General features: G+C 34.4%; 1 protein-coding gene across 3 annotated transcripts in view; it reads left to right on the plus strand.

Annotated features, from left to right (window-relative positions):
* The window catches only part of ARHGAP6 (Rho GTPase activating protein 6), a 580691-nt gene that overhangs the window by 456718 nt on the left and 103848 nt on the right, over positions 1-20125 (plus strand). For all 3 annotated transcript variants that reach the window (XM_003765584.4, XM_023500347.2, XM_031959003.1), the window contains exon 2: positions 13458-13617. In XM_003765584.4, the coding sequence (XP_003765632.1) occupies positions 13458-13617 (160 nt within the window). The remainder of the gene's footprint in view (positions 1-13457; positions 13618-20125) is intronic.

Here is a 20125-nt window from a genome sequence, read left to right on the forward strand (position 1 = left end):
CAATGTATTGACTGTGAAAAAATGTTCAGTTATTATAAGTAACATACTTTCTTAATGCCCAAAATGATTTTGTTACTTCATCTTCATTTACATTTATCAATAGTGAAACAAACAAAGCTAGGTCCCAATTAGTAAAAACAACGAATCCTCCTAAAAGGTCAATTATTCAAATTTTCACCAAATATCTATTTCCATTGGGCTGGCTGGAACCAATTTTCATATTTTACATAATTATAATTTTAAATAGTGTAAATGGAATACACATGAGTACTTCAGAAGATTCATTATTCATACTAAACTAGCTCCAATTTCAATTTTCTTTTAAAAATGTTATACTAGTCAATAAAATGCAAATAAAAGTAAAATATTGGATTGCAATCATTTTTTAGGAAAATCAGAAAAACAAAGAACTATATTGACGTATAACCCAAATTTGAGGATGTTACTAATAGCCAAAAATGCATAATAAGCTGGTTCAGATAGAGTCTGATTATGGAAATTACTTCACATCCTCTTTTTTATTACTTTGTTGGCATTTGTAGAAGTAGTAACTTTGGAAGAGTGCCATCTTTTGTCTTATCTTTAGAGGTCTTACTAGTCTGGGTAATACCACTGTAACATGGATTATCATACTTGTCCATATTCATTAGCTTCTGGAGGGACAGTTCACAATATTGACATAAAGCTAAAACAAGCGTGAACTTTGTGTAATCGAAAATATTGCTCTGATAAAAACCAAGTAGGCATTTTATGCTGAAAATGTTACAAAAAAGGCACAGTGGACTTTTGATGGTGGTGGTGGTGGTTGTTTTTGCCTTTCTAGATGTTGGAAAAGATTACACATCAGAAATTTTATAAAAGGGGTTAACTTCAGTTTTTTTATATTGGTTTGTTATATGGAGAAGAATATACTTTGTAAGTGACTTTGCCTAAATAGTTTGACAATAATTCAGTACTGAAATTCTTTCTCCTTTTTGTTGTTAATTATTTTTGCCCTTTACCAGGTTCCTTTGTTCATTGTTGATGTTTTTGTCAATGCAAACAATAAACTACCTATTGGAAGGCTTTTCAAATACTTAAAGGATGACATTTTTAAAAAAAATTCTTTAAAAATAACTTTTATGTCACTATTATTTCTAATTTCATATCACTTCACATAATTCTTTTCTACTTCTCTAAATTCTTCACATTCATCATTTCTTATGGCAATCAATATCTGACTGCATTCACATACCACAATTTGTTCAGCTGTTCCCTTTGTACAGCAAAGGTCATCTCCTTTATGACCAGTTCTTTGCACTACAAACATTTCTGCAATTAATATTTCAATGTATGAAGGACCATTCTTCCTGTCTTTGATGTCAAAGACCTATTCAGGGTATATGGCATAGCAGTGAATACTCTACATCAGATAGTAAGTAGTTCCTCACCACTTGCCTAAGCCATTATTAAATTGACATCTTTATTGTTTCCACATTGCAAACAAGTGCAAATATTTCTCTGTAAATAGCAAACAAAAAAGAGAACTGATACAAATGTGAGTGTGGTTGTGCTAATGCATGCATATCTATAATAACTTTAAGAATGACGTAGACAATTCCTTCTTTACTATAGGAACTCTTTACCTGGTAATAATATATCCTTCTTAGTCTTATAGAGAAGGAAATAATAAAATTCAAAAAATCCCTATCTGAATTGGAAAAAATTCTAAATAAGCATGTTCCTAATAAATCAAATTTTATGCTGCTCTGTCATTGATTCTTTCTCCATTTGTCATATTAATCAAGTAATTTCTAAACATTTTTTAAACACTTGCTATGTGTCAAGGCATTGTGCCAGGCAGGAGCTTGTTAATAAGTGTTTAAAAATCAGCTGTCCAGCTAAAAACAGGGAGGAGAGATGGTTACAATCCTGTATGTGTCACGTTTTAGAGTTTAATTTATATTGTTGATACTTCCTTAAGTCCAGATAACAAACAAAATAATAAATCAAGCCCTGAATTGTAGAATTTGCCTCTTTCTGAGTTATAAATACCAATTGAAAAAAAACAGTTGGCTCTGTCAAACCAGTTCTAGATGACTCTAGGAAGTCTATCTTTGGTTTCCCATCCTTTCAGTCTATTGCAGGACTTTAATATCTCTCTCTCTCTCTCTCTCTCTCTCTCTCTCTCTCTCTCTCTCTCTCTCTTTTTTTTTTTTTTTAATGTCATGGACCCCTTTGATGTTCTCATTAAGCCTATGGACCCCTTCTCAGAATAAAGATTTTTAAATGCATTTATATTAAACTTTTACTATGTGCCAAACACTATGCTAAATTCTAGGAAAACAAATAGGAAAATGAATAAAATAGAAAAATTCCTGCTCTCAGGTATCACCTTCTAAGTATTTAACTATAATTATTAACAATAAGAGTAGGAAAGTCTAGTTGCAAGGCCCAAGGGTTCTGCTAGTAGCATGGCAGATGGCAATACCTATGGGACCTAGAGGAAGGTCACATGGTCAGTACTAATGGTGCCTCGTGAAAATGAAGATTTTAGTGATATTTAAATAGGTCCGGATCCCTTTCATTTGAATATAAAGTGAAGAGCCTGGGTAAGCTGCCTTTGAAAGAGAGAGGTTTTCTACTGGGACACTAATACATTGTTGGTGGAGTTGTGAATGGAGCCATTCTGGAGAGCAATTTGGACTATCCCTAAAGGACTATCAAACTGTTTATAATCTTTGATCCAGCAATGTTTTCTACTGGGCTTGTATCCCAAAGAGATCTCAAAGGAGAGAAAGGGACCCACATGTGCAAAAATGTTTGTGGCAGCCGTCTTTGAAGTGGCTAGAAACTGAAAACTGAGTGGATGCCCTAAAGTTGGAGAATGGCTGAATAAGTCATGGTATGAATGTTATGGAATATTACTGTTCTGTAAGAAATGACCAGCAGGATGAATACAGAGAGGCCTGGAGAGACTTACATGAACTGATGCTGAGTGAAATGAGCAGAACCAGGAGATCATTGTATATGGCAACATCAATATTATACAACAATCAATTCTGATGAATGTGGCTCTTTCCAACAATGAGATGATTAATGCCAGTTCCAGTGATCTTGTGATGAAGAGAATCATCTACACCGAGAGAAAGGACTGTGGGGACTGAGTGTGCACCACAACGTAGCATTTTCACTCTTTTTCTTGTTGTTTGCTTGCATTTTATTTTCTTTCTCATTATTTCCTTTTCCTTTTTTTTTTTTTTTTTTTTTTTGTTGTTGTTGTGCATTTTTTTTTAATTGTACAGCATGATAATTGTAGAAATACGTATAGAGGGACAGCTAGGTGGCACAGTGGATAGAACACCAGCCCTGACGTCAGGAGGACCTGAATTCAGATACTTAATACTTCCTAGGTGTGTGACCCTGGGCAAATCACTTAACCCCAATGCCTCAGCAAAGCGAAAGAAAGAAAAGAAAGAAAGAAAAGAAAGAAAGAAAAAGAAAGAAAGAAAGAAAGAAAGAAAGAAAGAAAGAAAGAAAGAAAGAAAGACAAAATAAATATGTATAGAAGAACTGCACATGTTTAACATATATATTGTATTACTTGCCATCTAGGAGAGGGGGTGAGAGGAAAGGGAGAAATTTGGAATACAACTATGCATATCTTTTGAAAATAAACACCTTGAATAAAAAAAATTAAAAATGGATGTTTTTTGCATAACCTTAGGTGTCAGAAAACTGTCTAATACATTATTTTGCAGTGTTATTTGAAATAACCTATATGTGATTCAGATTTTGTTGGCTCAACCACCATTCTATGCTGTCAGGCCATTTGATGTATCAAAAAAATTTTTAAATGATGTGGTCATTTAAAATTCTATTTTAGAAAGAAAACAATCCATCACATCACTAAGATAATAGTGACTCGGGGGCACATTAGAAACTGACTTACTCAACTTCATAATTTGAAGTCTAATATTTAATCTAGTTATATAAATATATTTTTAAAATTATTAAACCTGAATATTATCCTAACCAGTTTTTATGTTAGCTACTTTTTAAAATAATCAGTCCTATATATTCTTTTAGTAAGTCTTCATAACTCAAGCACTTTCTTGAGTTTCTTTATTCAATTATCCACTAGATCTCAGCAAGCTGTGAAGGTGTAATCACATGTCCAATTTAAACCATGGATCTGTAGATCTGGGTTTGGATTCTGTCTCATATATTTAATAGCTCAATGACCATGGGCAGTTCACTTAAGCTTTGTAAGTCTACAAAATAAGAATCCTATCTTCTATTTCTTATTTTCATAGGATACAATGATTAAAGTGCTTTTTATCCCACAAAAAGGCTTTAACTATGTTATCAATGTTAAAATCAATAAAGGAAACTAAAAATTGAAAGATAACTTAAAGATTGTCTTGCCCAATGGTCCTTAAATCTTCTTTGTGTCATAGAAGGTTTTGACAATCTAGTGAAACTTATGGACTCCTCATTAATTTTTTAAATGAATAAAATAAAATATCTAATTATAAAGAAAACCAATTACATTGGCATAGTAGTATCAAAATATTTTAAGAAACAAATTCACAAAACTAGGCTTAAGAACCTCTAATCTCTTCCAATTTGTACTTATGGAAAGTAGAATTGGAGCTGAGTCTTGAAGAAAGCCAGGGAAACAAAGGTAGAGATGAGGGAATAAGCATTAGTTGTTCAATAGTTTAGTAGTCATATCTGACTCTTCTTGAATCCACTTGGGATTTTCTTAGCAAAGATACTGGAGTGTTTTGCATTTCCTTCTCTAGCTTATTTGACAGATGAGGAAACTGAAGCAAACAGAATTAAGAAACATGGCCAATGACATAGCTAGTGAGGTTCTGAAGCCATTTTTGAACTCAGGAAGATGAATCTTCCTGATTCAAGGCCCAGCATTCTATTTGCTGACATTCCTAGCTGCCTCATTCTAGTATCCTACAATAATCTTACAATAATAGCTGCCTCATTCTAATAGACTTGGGATGGAAAGTGTAATCTGCACCCAGAGAGAGAACTATAGAGAAGGAGGGGCGGGGGGGGGGGAGAAGCAAATAACAACCAAAAAGGTAAGAATATTGTGCTTTGATGTAAATACAAATTGGAAGAAATCAGGATTCTTAAATCTAGTTCTGTGAATTTGTTTCTTAAATATTTTGATACTACTATACCAATGTAATTGGTTTTCTTTATAATTAGGTAACTTATTTTATTTATTTTTATATTTATTATTAGTATTTAAAAACATGATTCTGAGGAGTCCATAAGTTTCACTAGATTGCCAATGCTTTCTATAACAGAGGGCTAAAACTGATAATTGAGGAAATCCAAAGTTTCCTTTGGATGATGAGGTCATATGTCAAATTATAGATAGATTAGAAGAGAATGATATATTTATGTTTTCTTTTGGGATTTTCCTTAGAAAAGATATTGCAATAATTTGCCCATTTCATTCTTCAGTGGATCAATTTTGTAAGGTAATCAGCGATTAAATGCTTTGGTCAGGACCACATAGCTAAGATGCATCTGAGGTTGGATTTGAACTTGTGTTTTCCTGACTCCAGGCCGGGTACTCTCTCCACTATGCCATTAGTAGAGCAATGAATATATTTGACATAGATTTTTTTGTTTCATAAATAGTACACATTTTCAAAGAATGTACATGTATAATTTTCTTGCCTTCCCAAACACCATCCCTTTCCCAATATAAAACTTTTTTAAAATGTTTGCTGTTGAATGTTAGTTAAATAGATAAAGGAAAAGAAACCAATTGGTCCATCTCATAGTTCTTTTAGAGAGATATAGAATTTATTGCCTAGATTTTTCTTAGAGATCAGAACTTAAACCAAAGACAATCTGATTCTCCTTGGCCACCCAGTGGGTCCTAGGCCAAGCCCTATTTGGTCATTGTTTTGGTCATGATTGATTCAGACTGAATGTATAGCAATCATTTCTGCTTTGGCCAGAAACCCTGAGGGTTTTCCCCTCCCAGATTCATTTATTTAAATTTTTTTTTTCTTGGACTAGGTGAGAGAGGAGATTCTTTGCCTCAATTCCTACCTACCCTTAATCCCTGAATGGGTGCAACCTCAGTTGAAGACTTTTGCTTAAAAAGGCCAATTTTTGGCCTTTGCATTTAGGGCCATCTCTTGTCATCTCGACCTATATCTTCCCACTGGAACCAGATTGCTTTGGAAGGGAAAGTGAGCCAGGTGACTTTGCACAGTCCTATCTCATTTAAATCCAATTCACTTGCATGTCTTGGCACCTTCCTTATTTTATGGTCCTCTTCAAGAATGGACAAACAACAAAATGTGTGTGTTTCTGTGTGTATAGTTCCTTTAACTGAGCAATGTGTGTGTATATATATTTCCCATATATATAATTCCCTTAGAAGGATATGTTTCTCTCTCTCTCTCTCTCTCTCTCTCTTTTTCTCTCTCTCACACACACATACCCTTAACTGGCATATGAATAAGTAAATTGTTGGTTTGGATTGGATGTCTATCCCTGTTTTCTTTTTCATTTCATGAGGGGAAACTCATTAAAAATGAAGGGTATAATGGAAACAATTAATTAGTCACAATAGGACTTTAGTAAAAATTTGAAGAGTAGGAAAAATGTAATAAAATAATTAACTTCCATAAAAGGTTGGTTATTTCTATCCCCTTCCCTGCCCCACAAAATTCGTTGGGATTAGTAGAAGGATACCAAACAAATACATTCATGGTGTTTTCCAGTAGCCTCATAACTAAGTATTTGCTCACAAGGGAATTTGGGTTGAAAAAATATATAGATGATCCAAAATTGAAATGCACAGCTTGACAAAGTTATTATGAACTAAAACTTCGTAAGCTGGACCTTCTGAATTTACTCACAGTTGAATGGGATGCTGAGTATATAAATAAAGCCTTGGGTAGTAAAGGCATCTTCATATTTCATCACTCTTCTCCCCAAAATAGCATTCTGGCATGTTCCCTAGAATAGGCCATAGAAATAACAGGCACTAAAAATGCCCAGCTATCCATATCAAACTAACTTTCTAGGGGTAAGTGGATTAAATAAACTTTTATTACTGCAACAAAGTGGATGTTTTATAATTGTTCTGTTTCTGACTTCACTTATGTTTGACAAGAAAGTATAACATATGCATGGCCAAAAAGGCATGGCCAAAAAGGTCATCCCGGGACCAAGAATGCTTTTACTATTGAGCACAGATGCCCTTGTTTTGATTATCGATAACAGCAGCCATCTGAAAGTCTTCTTAGTGTTCACAGAACCATCGAATATCAGAGCTGGAAGGAACTTGAAAGGTCATCTGGCTCATCCCCTTTGTTTTCCAGATGAGAAGTAAATCCTAGAGAGGTAAAGTTAGCAAGCCAGGGAAAGAAAATGGGACCAGAAGCCAAGTTCCTCACTCACAGGCAAGGCATTTTTTTTAACAATGTTTCACAAATGGCATGATGACATGAAGCCTTTTGCTCCAAACAGATCAGTTCCTTTCCTTATAGCTTCAGATTTGGCTGATTTTTTGGCAGCAGCTGTTTCCCAGCCTTCTACAGTTATGGTATGTTGCATGAGGTTGGGCTTCTGTGAATCCCTAAAGTATTTCTTCTTGTTTTTTCTGCTTGCAATTTTATTCCTCATTAATGCAGAGTAAAACAGCTGCCTGGGGAGGCTGAATTTTTCACATAGTTGTTCAGGGGTGAGCATCATTTCTTTGCTAGTAGTCTGGTTACATTCTAGGATATGGTTATCAGGGATCTTGTCTGTTATGTTAATGAGGGCTGATATAAGACACTGTTAGAAAACAGTTTAGAATCTTGAAATAGTGAATGATAAAACCAAGTTACATAGCTACATGAGAAGTTAAAAAGGTCTGGGGCATTGGAAAACTTTTAAACTTGGTACAAACTATGTTTGATCAGAGCTGTCTTTAGCTAGTCCAGGGAGCTATTTGGTGTAATAGATCGAGCACAGGACTCATCTAAATGAATTCAAATCTGGCCTCAGACACTTACTAGCTGTGTGGTCCTAGGCAAGTCATTTAACTTTGTTTCCCTTAATTCCTCATTTGTAAAATAATCTGAAGAAGGAAATAGAAAACCACTCCACTATCTTTGCCAAGAAAACCTCCCCTAAAGGAGTCACAAAGAGTGAGACATAAAATAAAACCAACAATTTAGATAGTCTGCCTTCCTAATTCAATTCTCTACTTGGTGGGTTCATTGTTGAATAATGGACTTCCCAAGTAATGAATTCAATTACAGTGTGTTTCTAAGGAAAAGTTTATTTCTCTTGGTGCAGGCTGGTGCATAATTTTAGGGTTTTTTTTTTTTTTTTGGCTTATTATCAGTGTATGAAGAAAAAAAATACTCTTTATGATGCAGTGTAGTATGGTTGATGCACAGGCTGCCTCAGGATCAAGAAAACCTGATTTCCAGCTCTGATATTCATTGACTTGCCAATCAAGCAGTGTCTTAAGCAACTATCCACACCTCTAGGTTGTAGAGAAGTTGTTGATTAGTAGATGGAATTTCCTCATGGATAGTTTCGAATGCAAATGAAATCATAGATGAGAAGAGGAGGAGGAAAGGGGGAAAAGAGGTAGAATCAACCCATAGTGTTCTTTTGAATCTGCAAAGCAATATCTCAATTAACTGATTTCTTGTATATCTGAGGCACAAGTAGTCATCTGGATGCATCAGTACTTGTGTGATACTTTTGTGTGATGCTCTCTATCTGTGATTTTTAATAATGCTTTTATCTTGTAGTTGAATTGGTAATTTCCCAACTGTATGAAAATGAATTCTTGCATTACCTTATAGGAGTCTCATCAAATACACAACAGTACTTTATAGATTCTGTGTGAAAAAGAAGGAAGGGGAAAAGAACCTTGGACTTAGAAGTAAAACTTGGGCTTACATAGCAGTATTAACCACTCATTAATCTTTTGATCTGTTAATAATCACTTAACTTTTCTTTATCTCATCTAATAATACACTACTTATTCATAATGTTACTATCACAATAAAATGAGATAATGTATGTAAAGGGCTTTGTAACCCTAAAATGCTATTTTACTGTACATTATAAATGGTTATATAGAAAAGACTGAATAAATTTTCCTTGTTACATGTGTCTGATTAATTCAAGAGGGAATGAGTCAGGAAAAACCATTTATTACCTTATTCATTGTATGGTCTTAGAGTTAACTTGAGATGTGGGTGGGTTTCACAGGGTAGCTAAACTTGTTTTTAATTGCAAGTTTCCCTTGCAGCCAATGGGTGTCAGAAGACAATGGAACTAGAATTAACTTTTCACTGGATTTAGATCTACTAGAAGGAAACATAATGCTAAAATTGTAATTAATTCTAATCAACAAACAGACATTTATTAAGAGTGTCTTCTTTTCTAGACACTCTGCTTGGCATTAGCTATATAAATACTAAGAATAAAATAGTCTTTAATTACAAGGAGCTCATCTTAATTCTAACGGGAAAACAATAAGGATATGTGTGTATGCATACACACAGCGTATTATGTGTAGATACCTACAGACATACATATATACACATATATTATATGGATATCTACAGAATGCATATAAAGAGAATAAATTCAAATTAATACAAGTTAATTAAATAAAAGTAGTTTGAAAAGAGGACATTTGCCATTGAGAGAATCAGTGCTGCTTGAGCTTCATCTTAAAGAAAGAGTAGAATTCTTTGAGACAGAATTCAGGTGGAGAGGGAATATATTCCAGTCACCAGAGACAGAGAGTTCAAAGACATAGATGAGAGTTAAAATTTCATGTTTGAGGATCACAGAGCAGACTAATTTGAGAGGACAAAGTATGGGAGATAGAGTATTGCACAATGAGATTTGAAAGATCGGTTGGTACAAAGCTAAGCTAATATTTTATCCTAAAAGTATAACACTTATCCAGTAGTGGGGCTGGTTACATCTGCACTTAAGGAAAATCATTTTGGCAGCAATGTGGAAGATAAACTGAAATTGAAAGAGATTTAAGGCAGAGATCAATTGGGAGGATATTGCTATGTTAGCCAAGAAGTGATGAAGACATGAACTAAAGCAAGGGCTATATGAGTAGATAGAAGTAGTATGGTGTGACAAATAGTGTGGAGGTATAAACTGGTGTCTTCAACAGAAATAGGGAAGTTTGGAAGAAGGTGATTTGGGGACAAAAGATATGTAGTTATGTTTTGGATGTTTTGAGTTTAGGATATTCAGCTTAAAATGTCCAATAAGATTTTTGGTGATGTGTGATTGAAGTTGAGGAGAAACATTAGAACCAGCTAGACATGAGTCATCTGCAAAGAAAAGTTGATGGAGCTAATGAGTTTACTGTGGAGTACAAAGAGAAAAAAAATGAGAGTCTAGGACAGAGCTCTAAGTGAACACTCATAACCAGAGGCATAATATGGGGCAAAGAAGACTAAGAAGGGGCTGTCAGATTGTAAGAGGAAAACTAGAAAAGGGTACTATTATGAAATGTGAAATATGAATATTCAGGAAAAGAGAGTAGTCCAGAGTGACACATGCATCAGAAGGATCAAGGAGTATGGGAACCGAGAAAAGACTATCAGTTTTTGCCATTAGGAGATGAATGATAGCTTTAGAGAGAGCAGTTTCATTTGAGTCATAAAGCTGAAAGTCAGACAACAAAAGTGAAAGGCAATGAATATAGGCAGAAATTTATAGGAGTTTGTTGGAGAAGAGGAGAAAGGAAGGGTGGTGACATGAAAGTTTCATGGTGGACTATTGGACATAGACAGTAGGAAAGGAACCAAAAAGATAGAAAAAGGTTGAAAGTATGAAAGCAGAGAGAAATATTGAGGAGGCAATCTGCTAGAAAAGATGGGAACAGAGAAGATCATGGACACATGGAGAAGCTGGCTTTGACAAAGAGAAGGGTTACTTCATTATGAGATGCTGTAAGAAAAGAGGAGAGATTAGTAGATGAGGTCAAAGGTTTTGAGATGGAGAAGGAACTAATTGCAAATGACTTCAATGTCTTAAAGATAATAGCTGAGTGTTCTAAGGGCAGAACAAAACTGGAGGGGAAGAGGAGCTTTTTGCCACCTCTTTTGGTAATTTACATAAGACAACTATAGATAAAGTAGTTTTGCCTTTAAACATGCCATCCTAATTTTGCAGTCACTTTTCTTCATATAACTTGTAAGATTTGGGCTTCTACAGCATGCGTGGTGTTTCCATGAATTAAGAAAGAACTATATGTTCTCCTCTCTGATTACAGATCTCCCCAAGAATGTCTAGTTTCTGGAACTATCTTATTCTTTATTGCTAGGTGAACTTTTCATACTTCAGGGGAAGTATGGCTGGTAATCCATAGGGACTAGGGTTTCCTCTTTATTAGGGAAAACTATGTTAAGGAAAGTGAGGATTAGTTTTTGCTGTTGCAGATTTCATTGGGATGAGAGTGGGAGCATCATGGTATGTTGGTAAGAAGCATTCAATTGGCAGTGAGAAGACCCGTATTTACAGCTGGCCTTTCTTGCTGATTATGTGACCTTAAGCAGTACATCTTTGAGCTTCAATTTCCTCATCTGTAAAATGAGGAGAGTTGGACTAGATGCTCTCATGTCTGTGAGTTATACTTAGAGATGCTATGTGGGTGAGAACATATCTATTTTCAGGTGCACATAAAAATATTTGCTTTGACTACTGCTGCAGGGATTACTTTGGCAGCAAATACACTTATACAAATCTTAAACTGACAAATTTAAACAAAAGAAATTTAAAACTGAGTTTGTGTCAGAAATGTACGACAAGTTTCTGTCACAAAAGTCATTAACCCTGTAAGTTCTCTAATGGGAAATCATTCCATCTTCACAAAACAATTTGCATCAAACTCATATGGGCATTGTCACTGTCTGCCTGCCATACTTGAAATAGTCTTCCTTCTCATTTCTGCCTCCTGGATTTCCTAGTTTTCTTCAATTCTAGCTAAAATCCCACTTTATATGGGAAGCCTTCACTAGCCCCTCTTAATTCTAATTTTTTCTCTCTGTTGATTGTTTTCAATTTATCCTGTAGTTCATTTGGACATACTTGTTTGCATATTATCTACCCTTCTTAAGAACTGAGGCTATATAACACATAGTAGGTGCTTGATGGTTGGTTGGTTGCTGTCCTTTGTTCTCAAGAGGACCAAAAAGACATCACCGTAATGTGTTTGATAAAAGTTATTGACTGACGTGCAATAGATTTGTCTCTAGAATCAATTGTTTTCAGATAACCTTTTTTGCAAATACATGGTTGTTGTTGGTTTTTTGTTTGTTGTTTTTTTTTTTTTTTAGTAGAACATAAAACACAAAAAAATCAAGGTTATTTGCCATACCCTATTTACCCAAGAATGCAAATAGACATGGTTTGGAGAAGAAAACATATTTAGACTTTGCTCATTATTTGCCACCACAACCATCCAACACAAATCTATCATTGTGTCTGTCTTATAGAGAGTAATCAGCCAGTCAATAAACCTTTATCAAGCACTTACAATGTGCCAGGTGCTGTGCTTCACACTGGGGAAACAAAACTTCATTTTGTACAACAATAGCAAAAGATTATCACAAGAGTAGCCTAGCAATCTAGAACCAAAGCTTTTTATTTCTCAGCCCTAGTCACTGCTTCAGGAGTGTATCTCTGTGGAGCATCAGACATGTCAAACAATTTAGTATTCCTTCTCTTATAAACTGAGAGAACCATTTCAGTCACCTGACTCTACAAGATACACAATCAAGATGACTTTTACATCATCAATAATAGCCAACATTTATACAGAGCTTTACGGTTTGCACAGGACTTTATACATTATCTCATATGATCATCAGATCAATCTTGTGTGTTTGGTATTATTATCTCTTTTTTATAGATAAGGAAGCTGATACGAAGAATGACTAACTTGCCCATACTCACAAAATTAATATATTGGGTTGGATTTACACATCTTTTCTGACTCCACATCCTGGGCTTTATCCACTTTGCCACCCAGTGCCAAATTATTCATCTCCCTCATCTCACTTTATAGAGATTTGAATTGCAAAAGTATAAAAGGACAATTACATATATACATTGTCTATTTTCCTTAGTGAACTCTAATAAACTCATAGTGTGTTGCATTACATAGCTTTTCCAATTCTATTATAGGTCATATGTGTGTTGGTTTTTTTGATTAATATAGAATTATCACACTAAAAGTAGGGTTTCCTTCAGATTAAGACTATCTGAATAATAATAAAGATGAGATATATTCTACATTGCTAAAAGTTAACTTCAAGTGAAAGTAAACTTTAAAAAAAATCTCTGATGTTTTTCTTCCTGATAAAAAGAGACGAATATGTTTGTTAAAGTAGGTGAACCATGTAACACTTCATATTTTTCTGCTTGATCTACAGGGTGATTTTACTTGGAACAGCATGTCAGGGCGCAGTGTTCGGCTGAAGTCAGTTCCCATACAAAGCCTCTCAGAGCTGGAGCGTGCCCGACTGCAGGAAGTGGCTTTTTATCAGCTGCAGCAGGACTGCGACCTCAGCTGTCAGATTACCATTCCCAAAGGTAAGGGCTCTGTTCACCATTTTATTGCGGAATGTTGAAAGTTAAACATCTGCTTTGGCAAACCACAGAGTACATATTTATTTCAAACCTCCTATTAACACAGGAAGAAAAGTACAGTGTCTCGGTCATTGGCTGGCATTAGGTTATATTTTGAAATTTGTGTTTGGGCAGAACAACTTGCATGTCAGCTAATATGTTTATTTAAAGGAAAAGGTCAACTTATGCAAAGTTCAAGAGAAAAATACTGTCTGACACAGCATCTACATGAGACCAAGATAACCAATTGGAAAGTGAAGAATAAACTTAAGAATTATATAGGAAAAAAAAATACATCACTTAACTGAATTCAACCCATTCTTAAAATGTGCTCCCATCCTCAAATATGACAAATTTCAATCTTTATACAAAGAACTAAAAGTTTAGAGTAGAAACAGATATGGGTTTGTGCTGATTATGTTTAACATTATTTTTTTTTTCAGTTACGAACTATTTACCTTAATGGCTTTCAAACTTATACCTAGGCTTGAATGTTTATTAATATTTCTAAAGGGGCATTGGTCATTTGCACTGCATCAATTGTACTTCAATTGATTTGTGGCTGATTGGTAATTGATAATTATTGTAATTATGGACCTTACTACTTAAACCAACCATGAAAATGTCAGTTTATGTGTGAAATTTTAAATAAATATAGGAAAATTCAAATTACTAGGGGTCTGCTTAAGGTTAGGAGAGGCTCTTAAAGAAATTTATAATCAGTTCCCTCTTTCTTTTCCTTTTGTTTTGTTTTTTGGAAATGTCCTTGTGAAAGAATTGTGTTTATAGCCTATAGTCGTTTATATTTATTCAAAGGTTCTTTCCCTAGACAAACATAAGAGAGATGTGTGTGTGTTTATATAGGTATATATGAATATATATATATATATGTATATAAGATTTATATACATATATTTACACAAAGATATTCATAATACCTAAATAGATATACATATGCTGATACATATACATATATATATATATATATATTTTTTTTTTAAACATGTACAAATACCTTAAACCAGCTCTGTCTGATTCTAAGGGTTGTATAGAATGTTCAGGAAGGATTTACACCTATACTATGAGGGTTCCCCAAGCTCTTTCAGGGTTGCTCATTTACTTTTTCTATCTTCCTGGTTCATCCATATCTCACCCGTGGCTTCAAGAAGCTCCAGAATTCACAGCAGCCCTACCTTGATAAAACCATACAAAAGCTAAATCAGATTGAGAGTAATTGATAAGCCCCAAACCTTCTGTTAAACTAGTAGACATCTATACCCCAAGCATGTGAAGACTACCCAGCAGAATGAGCAGATGAGAACAATTTCTTCTAATAGCAGCTGAAGCAGGAGCTGTGTGTAGAGGTTGGTCAGACATTGAAAACACCAAGGTCATCCATTGCATCTTGAGCCATCATCGGTCCGCTTGATTTTTGTCCTGCCATTGGATTTTGATAACTTTGGACAACTGTATGAAACTCTGCCTCACATAAATCAGATTCATGTGCAAGTCAAGATATCACACTGTGAAGCCACTGGTCCTCTTCAAAAACAAAGGATAAATTGACTTGAACTAGAAAATGCCACTTGCATCCAGTGGATTGAAGCATAGTATTTCACCTTTTTGTTTATGTGTTTTTTCCTTAAGGTGTTTTTTTCCATTTTGCTGATTTTAAAAAGATTCCACATTCTTAACCTATATCAGACTGCTTGCTGTCTTAGGGAACAGGAAGATAAGGGAGAAAGAGAAAAATTTAGAACACAAAGTTTTACAAGAATGATGTTGAAAACTATCCTTGCATGTATTTGGAAAAATGAAATACAATTTAAAAATGATAACTTCCTCAAGCATATCATATAATTTCTCTAGATAGATATATACATAGACATATAGATGATATATATATATATATATATATTTATATACACATATAAACATATAGAAATAAATGTATTTACAAATGTACATATATACATATACCTAAATGCATATAATCTCTTAAAGTTTATGTATGTATATATGTGTGTGTGTATATATATATATAGATGAATCTAAATTTATAGAGATATAGGTATCTAACATCATAAGCTTGAGGGAGTGCTTAGAGTTAGGATAGACTTGATTTCACATTATAGTTCTGATACTAACTAGTTGTGTGATCCAGAGCCTTTTCTGAAACCTAATCTTTTTATATGTGAAATAGGATTAATAATAATGCTTACACTGCCTACCTTACTGAATGATTATGAAAAAAGAACTCAGTAATCTTTAAAGAGCTTTGTTACTTGAGTTAATCTCTTCAGTTAGTATTAGAGGTGCTGAAATGTTTCCGGCCTGGTTGCTAAAGAGCCCCATAAGAGGCCCTACAACCCTAATGCCTTTTTTGTTAAAGAAAATAAACTGAGATAGATGAATGCCATTTTGACACTTATAAATAGTTACTGTCTATATAATACTCTAAGATTTTCAAAGTGCTTTATACCTATCATCTCTTTTGATTCTCATAGCAACCCTGGGAGGTAAATGCTGTTACAAGAGATTTTATGGGAGATTTCCTCATTTTAGAGATGGGAAAACAAGGGCAGGGGAAATTAAGTGACTTGCCAAGAGTCACACAATTTGTAAGTGCCTGAAGATTGATTTAAATCAAGGTCTAATCCTGACTCCAAGTCCACTGTGTTATTCATTAGACCATACTGCCTCTTCCCCACATTTGGTGGGCTGGATCAAAGTAAGATTGAGCTCAATTTAACTTCCCTTTAAGAACTACTCTGAGGAGGTTATATTCGAAAAAAGTAGACTGAGAGTCACTTTATAAAGCAATAGCTGTTTTGGGAGGAGCACTAATGTAAGATGAGTCTTCTTGTGTCTTTTCTGTGATATAGAATTCCTCAAGGTGGGACTTCAGTTGTTATCTGAGTTTGCCAAGATACTCTGGGTTCTACTCCTGCCTATTTCCAGGTAAAGGAGTCTCCAGGTTCCATTTTCTCTCAAACAGTGATCTGATAGCTTCTGTATTGAAAGTCTATACCCACGAGATCCTCTAAACACCTCAACATGATAGGATCATAGATTTAGAAGTAGGAGAATCTTAGAAGTCATCTAAGATAATCCTCTGATTTTATTGATTGGAAAAAGAGGCCCAGAGAAGGGATATGACTTATCATCTAAGGAACAGATGATAAGAGAATTTTGTTAAGGCAGAATCACACTGATGGAAGAATAGGGAGGGTATACAAAAGCCACACAATGAGGAAAAAAGAATTAGGTTATACTCATCTGAAGAGTACTATTATCAATATCCATCTGACATCATCATGCCAGACAATCACATATACCAAACTTTGTTGAGAAACAGAGCCCAGGTTCTTCAATACTTAGCACAACTGCTGCCCTTCAAGTTGTGCCCTATAGCTCTCCTGGCATCCACATGGTCAGCAGAATTGCAGTAATGGGAACTGGACACATGCCTAGCAATGGTGCCAGTATAGAATTAGCATCCAAGGTATTAACTGCATTCTTGGAAGAGTTCTGTGGAAAATCATGGCAGAAGCTAAGAGATCCAGGGAATGTAATTAGCATGAGATTATCTATTGTCTCTTGAATTCCCCTCTTAATCTTGCCACAAAATAGAGTTTTCCTCTATTGTTATCTCACATTTTAGAGTTTTTTCTGCTAATATTACAACTCATCCTGCTTCTTCTTGTCTCTCTAATCTAACCTATGCTTAGATCAAAATGTCATAACTCTAAAACAAATAAATATAATCTAATAAGAAATAGTCCATTTTTGGAAATGAGTAAAAAATAGACAATATGATATTTGTGCACTATACTTCCTCCCATATTTTTTTTTGCTTTCATTTAAGGTAGTGTTGACAAGAGTGTCAGAGGAATAAAAAATTTTGAAAATGATATTCTTATCTGAGAATATATATAAGAATACTAGCATTTCTTACCTTTTATTTATACATCACTTTATACTTTTTGTGGTTTTTATATAGGAATCAATAAAAGCTGTTGTTAATAATGCTATACTTGTACAAATATGAAAATTAAGTCACTTTTGTTTTTGAGATGTTTTAGTCCTGTCCACAACTCTTTGTGGCTTTTGCAAAAATATTAGAGTGGTGTGTCATTTTCTTCCCTAGCTCATTTTATAAATGAACAACTGAGGCAAATAGGATTAAGTTACTTGCCCAAGTCACACAGCTAGTATCCGAGGTCAAATTTGAACAAACATCCTCCTCACTTGTGAGCCATTATTCTATTCATTGTGCAATCCTAAACAAAGGCACAGAGATGGATTAAAATGCCCCCAAATTACTCAGCTATCACCATGAATTACTCATAGAGCCAGAATTACTCAGAGAACCAGGATTCTGTTTTCTCAGGGTTGTTAGCAATAGAATATTATATTGGCTAGAATTCTGAATGTGGAATCAGGAAAAGTTGGGTTTAAATTCTTCCTTTTAGTTGTGTGACTATAAATAAGTCACTTAAGTTCTCTGAATGATTATTCATTGAGTCCATGGGAATTAATTAAGCCTATCTATTTCACTTGAATAATATGGATACAAAGTAATTTTTAAGCCTTAAGATATTATGTAAATATCAGTTGTTCTTATTTTGGTCATTCTTGACAATTGAAATTTTGCTGACAAAAAGAATTTAGGACAGACTTAGGAAAATATTTGTATATACGGTACAAGCCAGAAAATAGATTGGATTTGCTTATACAGATAATTTTTCCCTCATTGTTTTTCTTCTGAAGTATGTTGTATTATGTTCTGAAGTATTATGATATGAGGGTGTTTTTATTTATTTGTTTTATTTTCAACACATCTATTAAATATATGAATTACACAAAGTATACAATCCTTAAAAATTATATGATAATTCAGATTACTTACTACATATGCCATGCTTATATTCTCTGAAATTTCCAGTGGAACCTAGATAATGCTGTTTGTGTCGAAATGATAATCTTCATTTTTATCCTCTTTCAATTTATTAATAATGTCAAAAACCCAATCGATGAATTATTGTTGAATTTCCAGCCCATGAGATGTTGAAAGCATATGATAGGAACGACCAGACATGAACTCACCTAAGGGATAATTGGAGCTGTCATTAAAGCCCTATCATTATTATCTTCAAATATTATTGAGAACCCACAGAATATCTGGCATTGTGTTAAATGCTCTAATTATAACTTTGGCACCTTGTGGCTTCTGGTTTTTTCCTATTCATTCCCCTTTTGGTAATTTTAAACTGGGCCACATCTACTGTGTGAAGAAGCCCTCCAGATAAGTAAACATTGTCTGAAGTGCCCAGAAACTAAATGAAGGTAATAGCCTACCAAATGAGATTTTGACTGAAGGTTCAATAAAAACTGGAATCTACCCAATCCTTTTGTTTCTCCTCTCTCTTTTCCTTCCCCGGTTTTTGGTTGGAAATAGATTTAACGTTCATGTTTCTTTATTATTCAAACTTTGGGTACTTTGTTTTGTTCTGGTGAGAAGCCGATGAGGGCTGTTGGAGACCCTCTGAGTTAATGGTTATAAGATATTTGGAGTTCTCAGTCAATGATATTTAGGAGAAGAAAATAGAGTGAGGATTATTATACCAAAGAAAGAAGAAAAAAGGCTTATATAAGGATTAGATTGCACCACATTATTCAAGTTCAAACTGGGTTTGTTTTTGTTTTTTTAATTAGTAGTTTATCAGAGAAGAACTGAGAAAATGTAACTCCCCTTCTATTATGAAGGATAGTTAAATAGACAAGGAAAAGGAGAGAGATATATTCAGAAATGAAAGTGATATGAAAATAAAGGCTGCCAGTATTTATAAAACTAGTAAGCCTTTTAGAATTCTGTTTGTAAGTCAACTATAATTTCATTTCAAGGGCATTGTGGAAGACTACAGACACTAAGACTATCGAGAATTCGTCATGACCCATGAAATGTTGTTGAGGATATACATGGATTCTTGAGACCTGGCATTTATGATGCCCACTGATCTGCTTTCCCTGCTGCTGTGATAGACCTACCTTTTCAAGGGAGATGAATTAACTCTCCTAAAACATACCTAAAACAATACCTAACCTATACCTAAAACTATTCAAAACATTTTTTGGTTTTCTAAGTATATTAAATATTTTAGACATTCTAGAGAGAGACTTGGATGTTTTGCTTTCATATTCAGGCATTGGTAATCATACATCAAACAATCAAGGGAAAAAAAAAAAAAACAGTGAGAAGGACTCTATCATAATAAAGCCTTTAGACTGTTTCTCTTTTACATGCTTTCTCTCTGCTTGAGGAATAGTTACCAGGGCAACAGAAAGTTCAGGAGCTAGTTGATTTATTGGCTCAGGATTAGGAAGCTAGATGCCCAGGATAGACCAAAAAAATCAAGTGGAAAGGTAAGTATTTCCCTCTTTAAGACTAGGCTGGTTAAGATCTGAACCC

This window comes from Sarcophilus harrisii, chromosome 3, assembly GCF_902635505.1.
Source record: "Sarcophilus harrisii chromosome 3, mSarHar1.11, whole genome shotgun sequence".
NCBI classification, from domain to species: domain Eukaryota; kingdom Metazoa; phylum Chordata; class Mammalia; order Dasyuromorphia; family Dasyuridae; genus Sarcophilus; species Sarcophilus harrisii.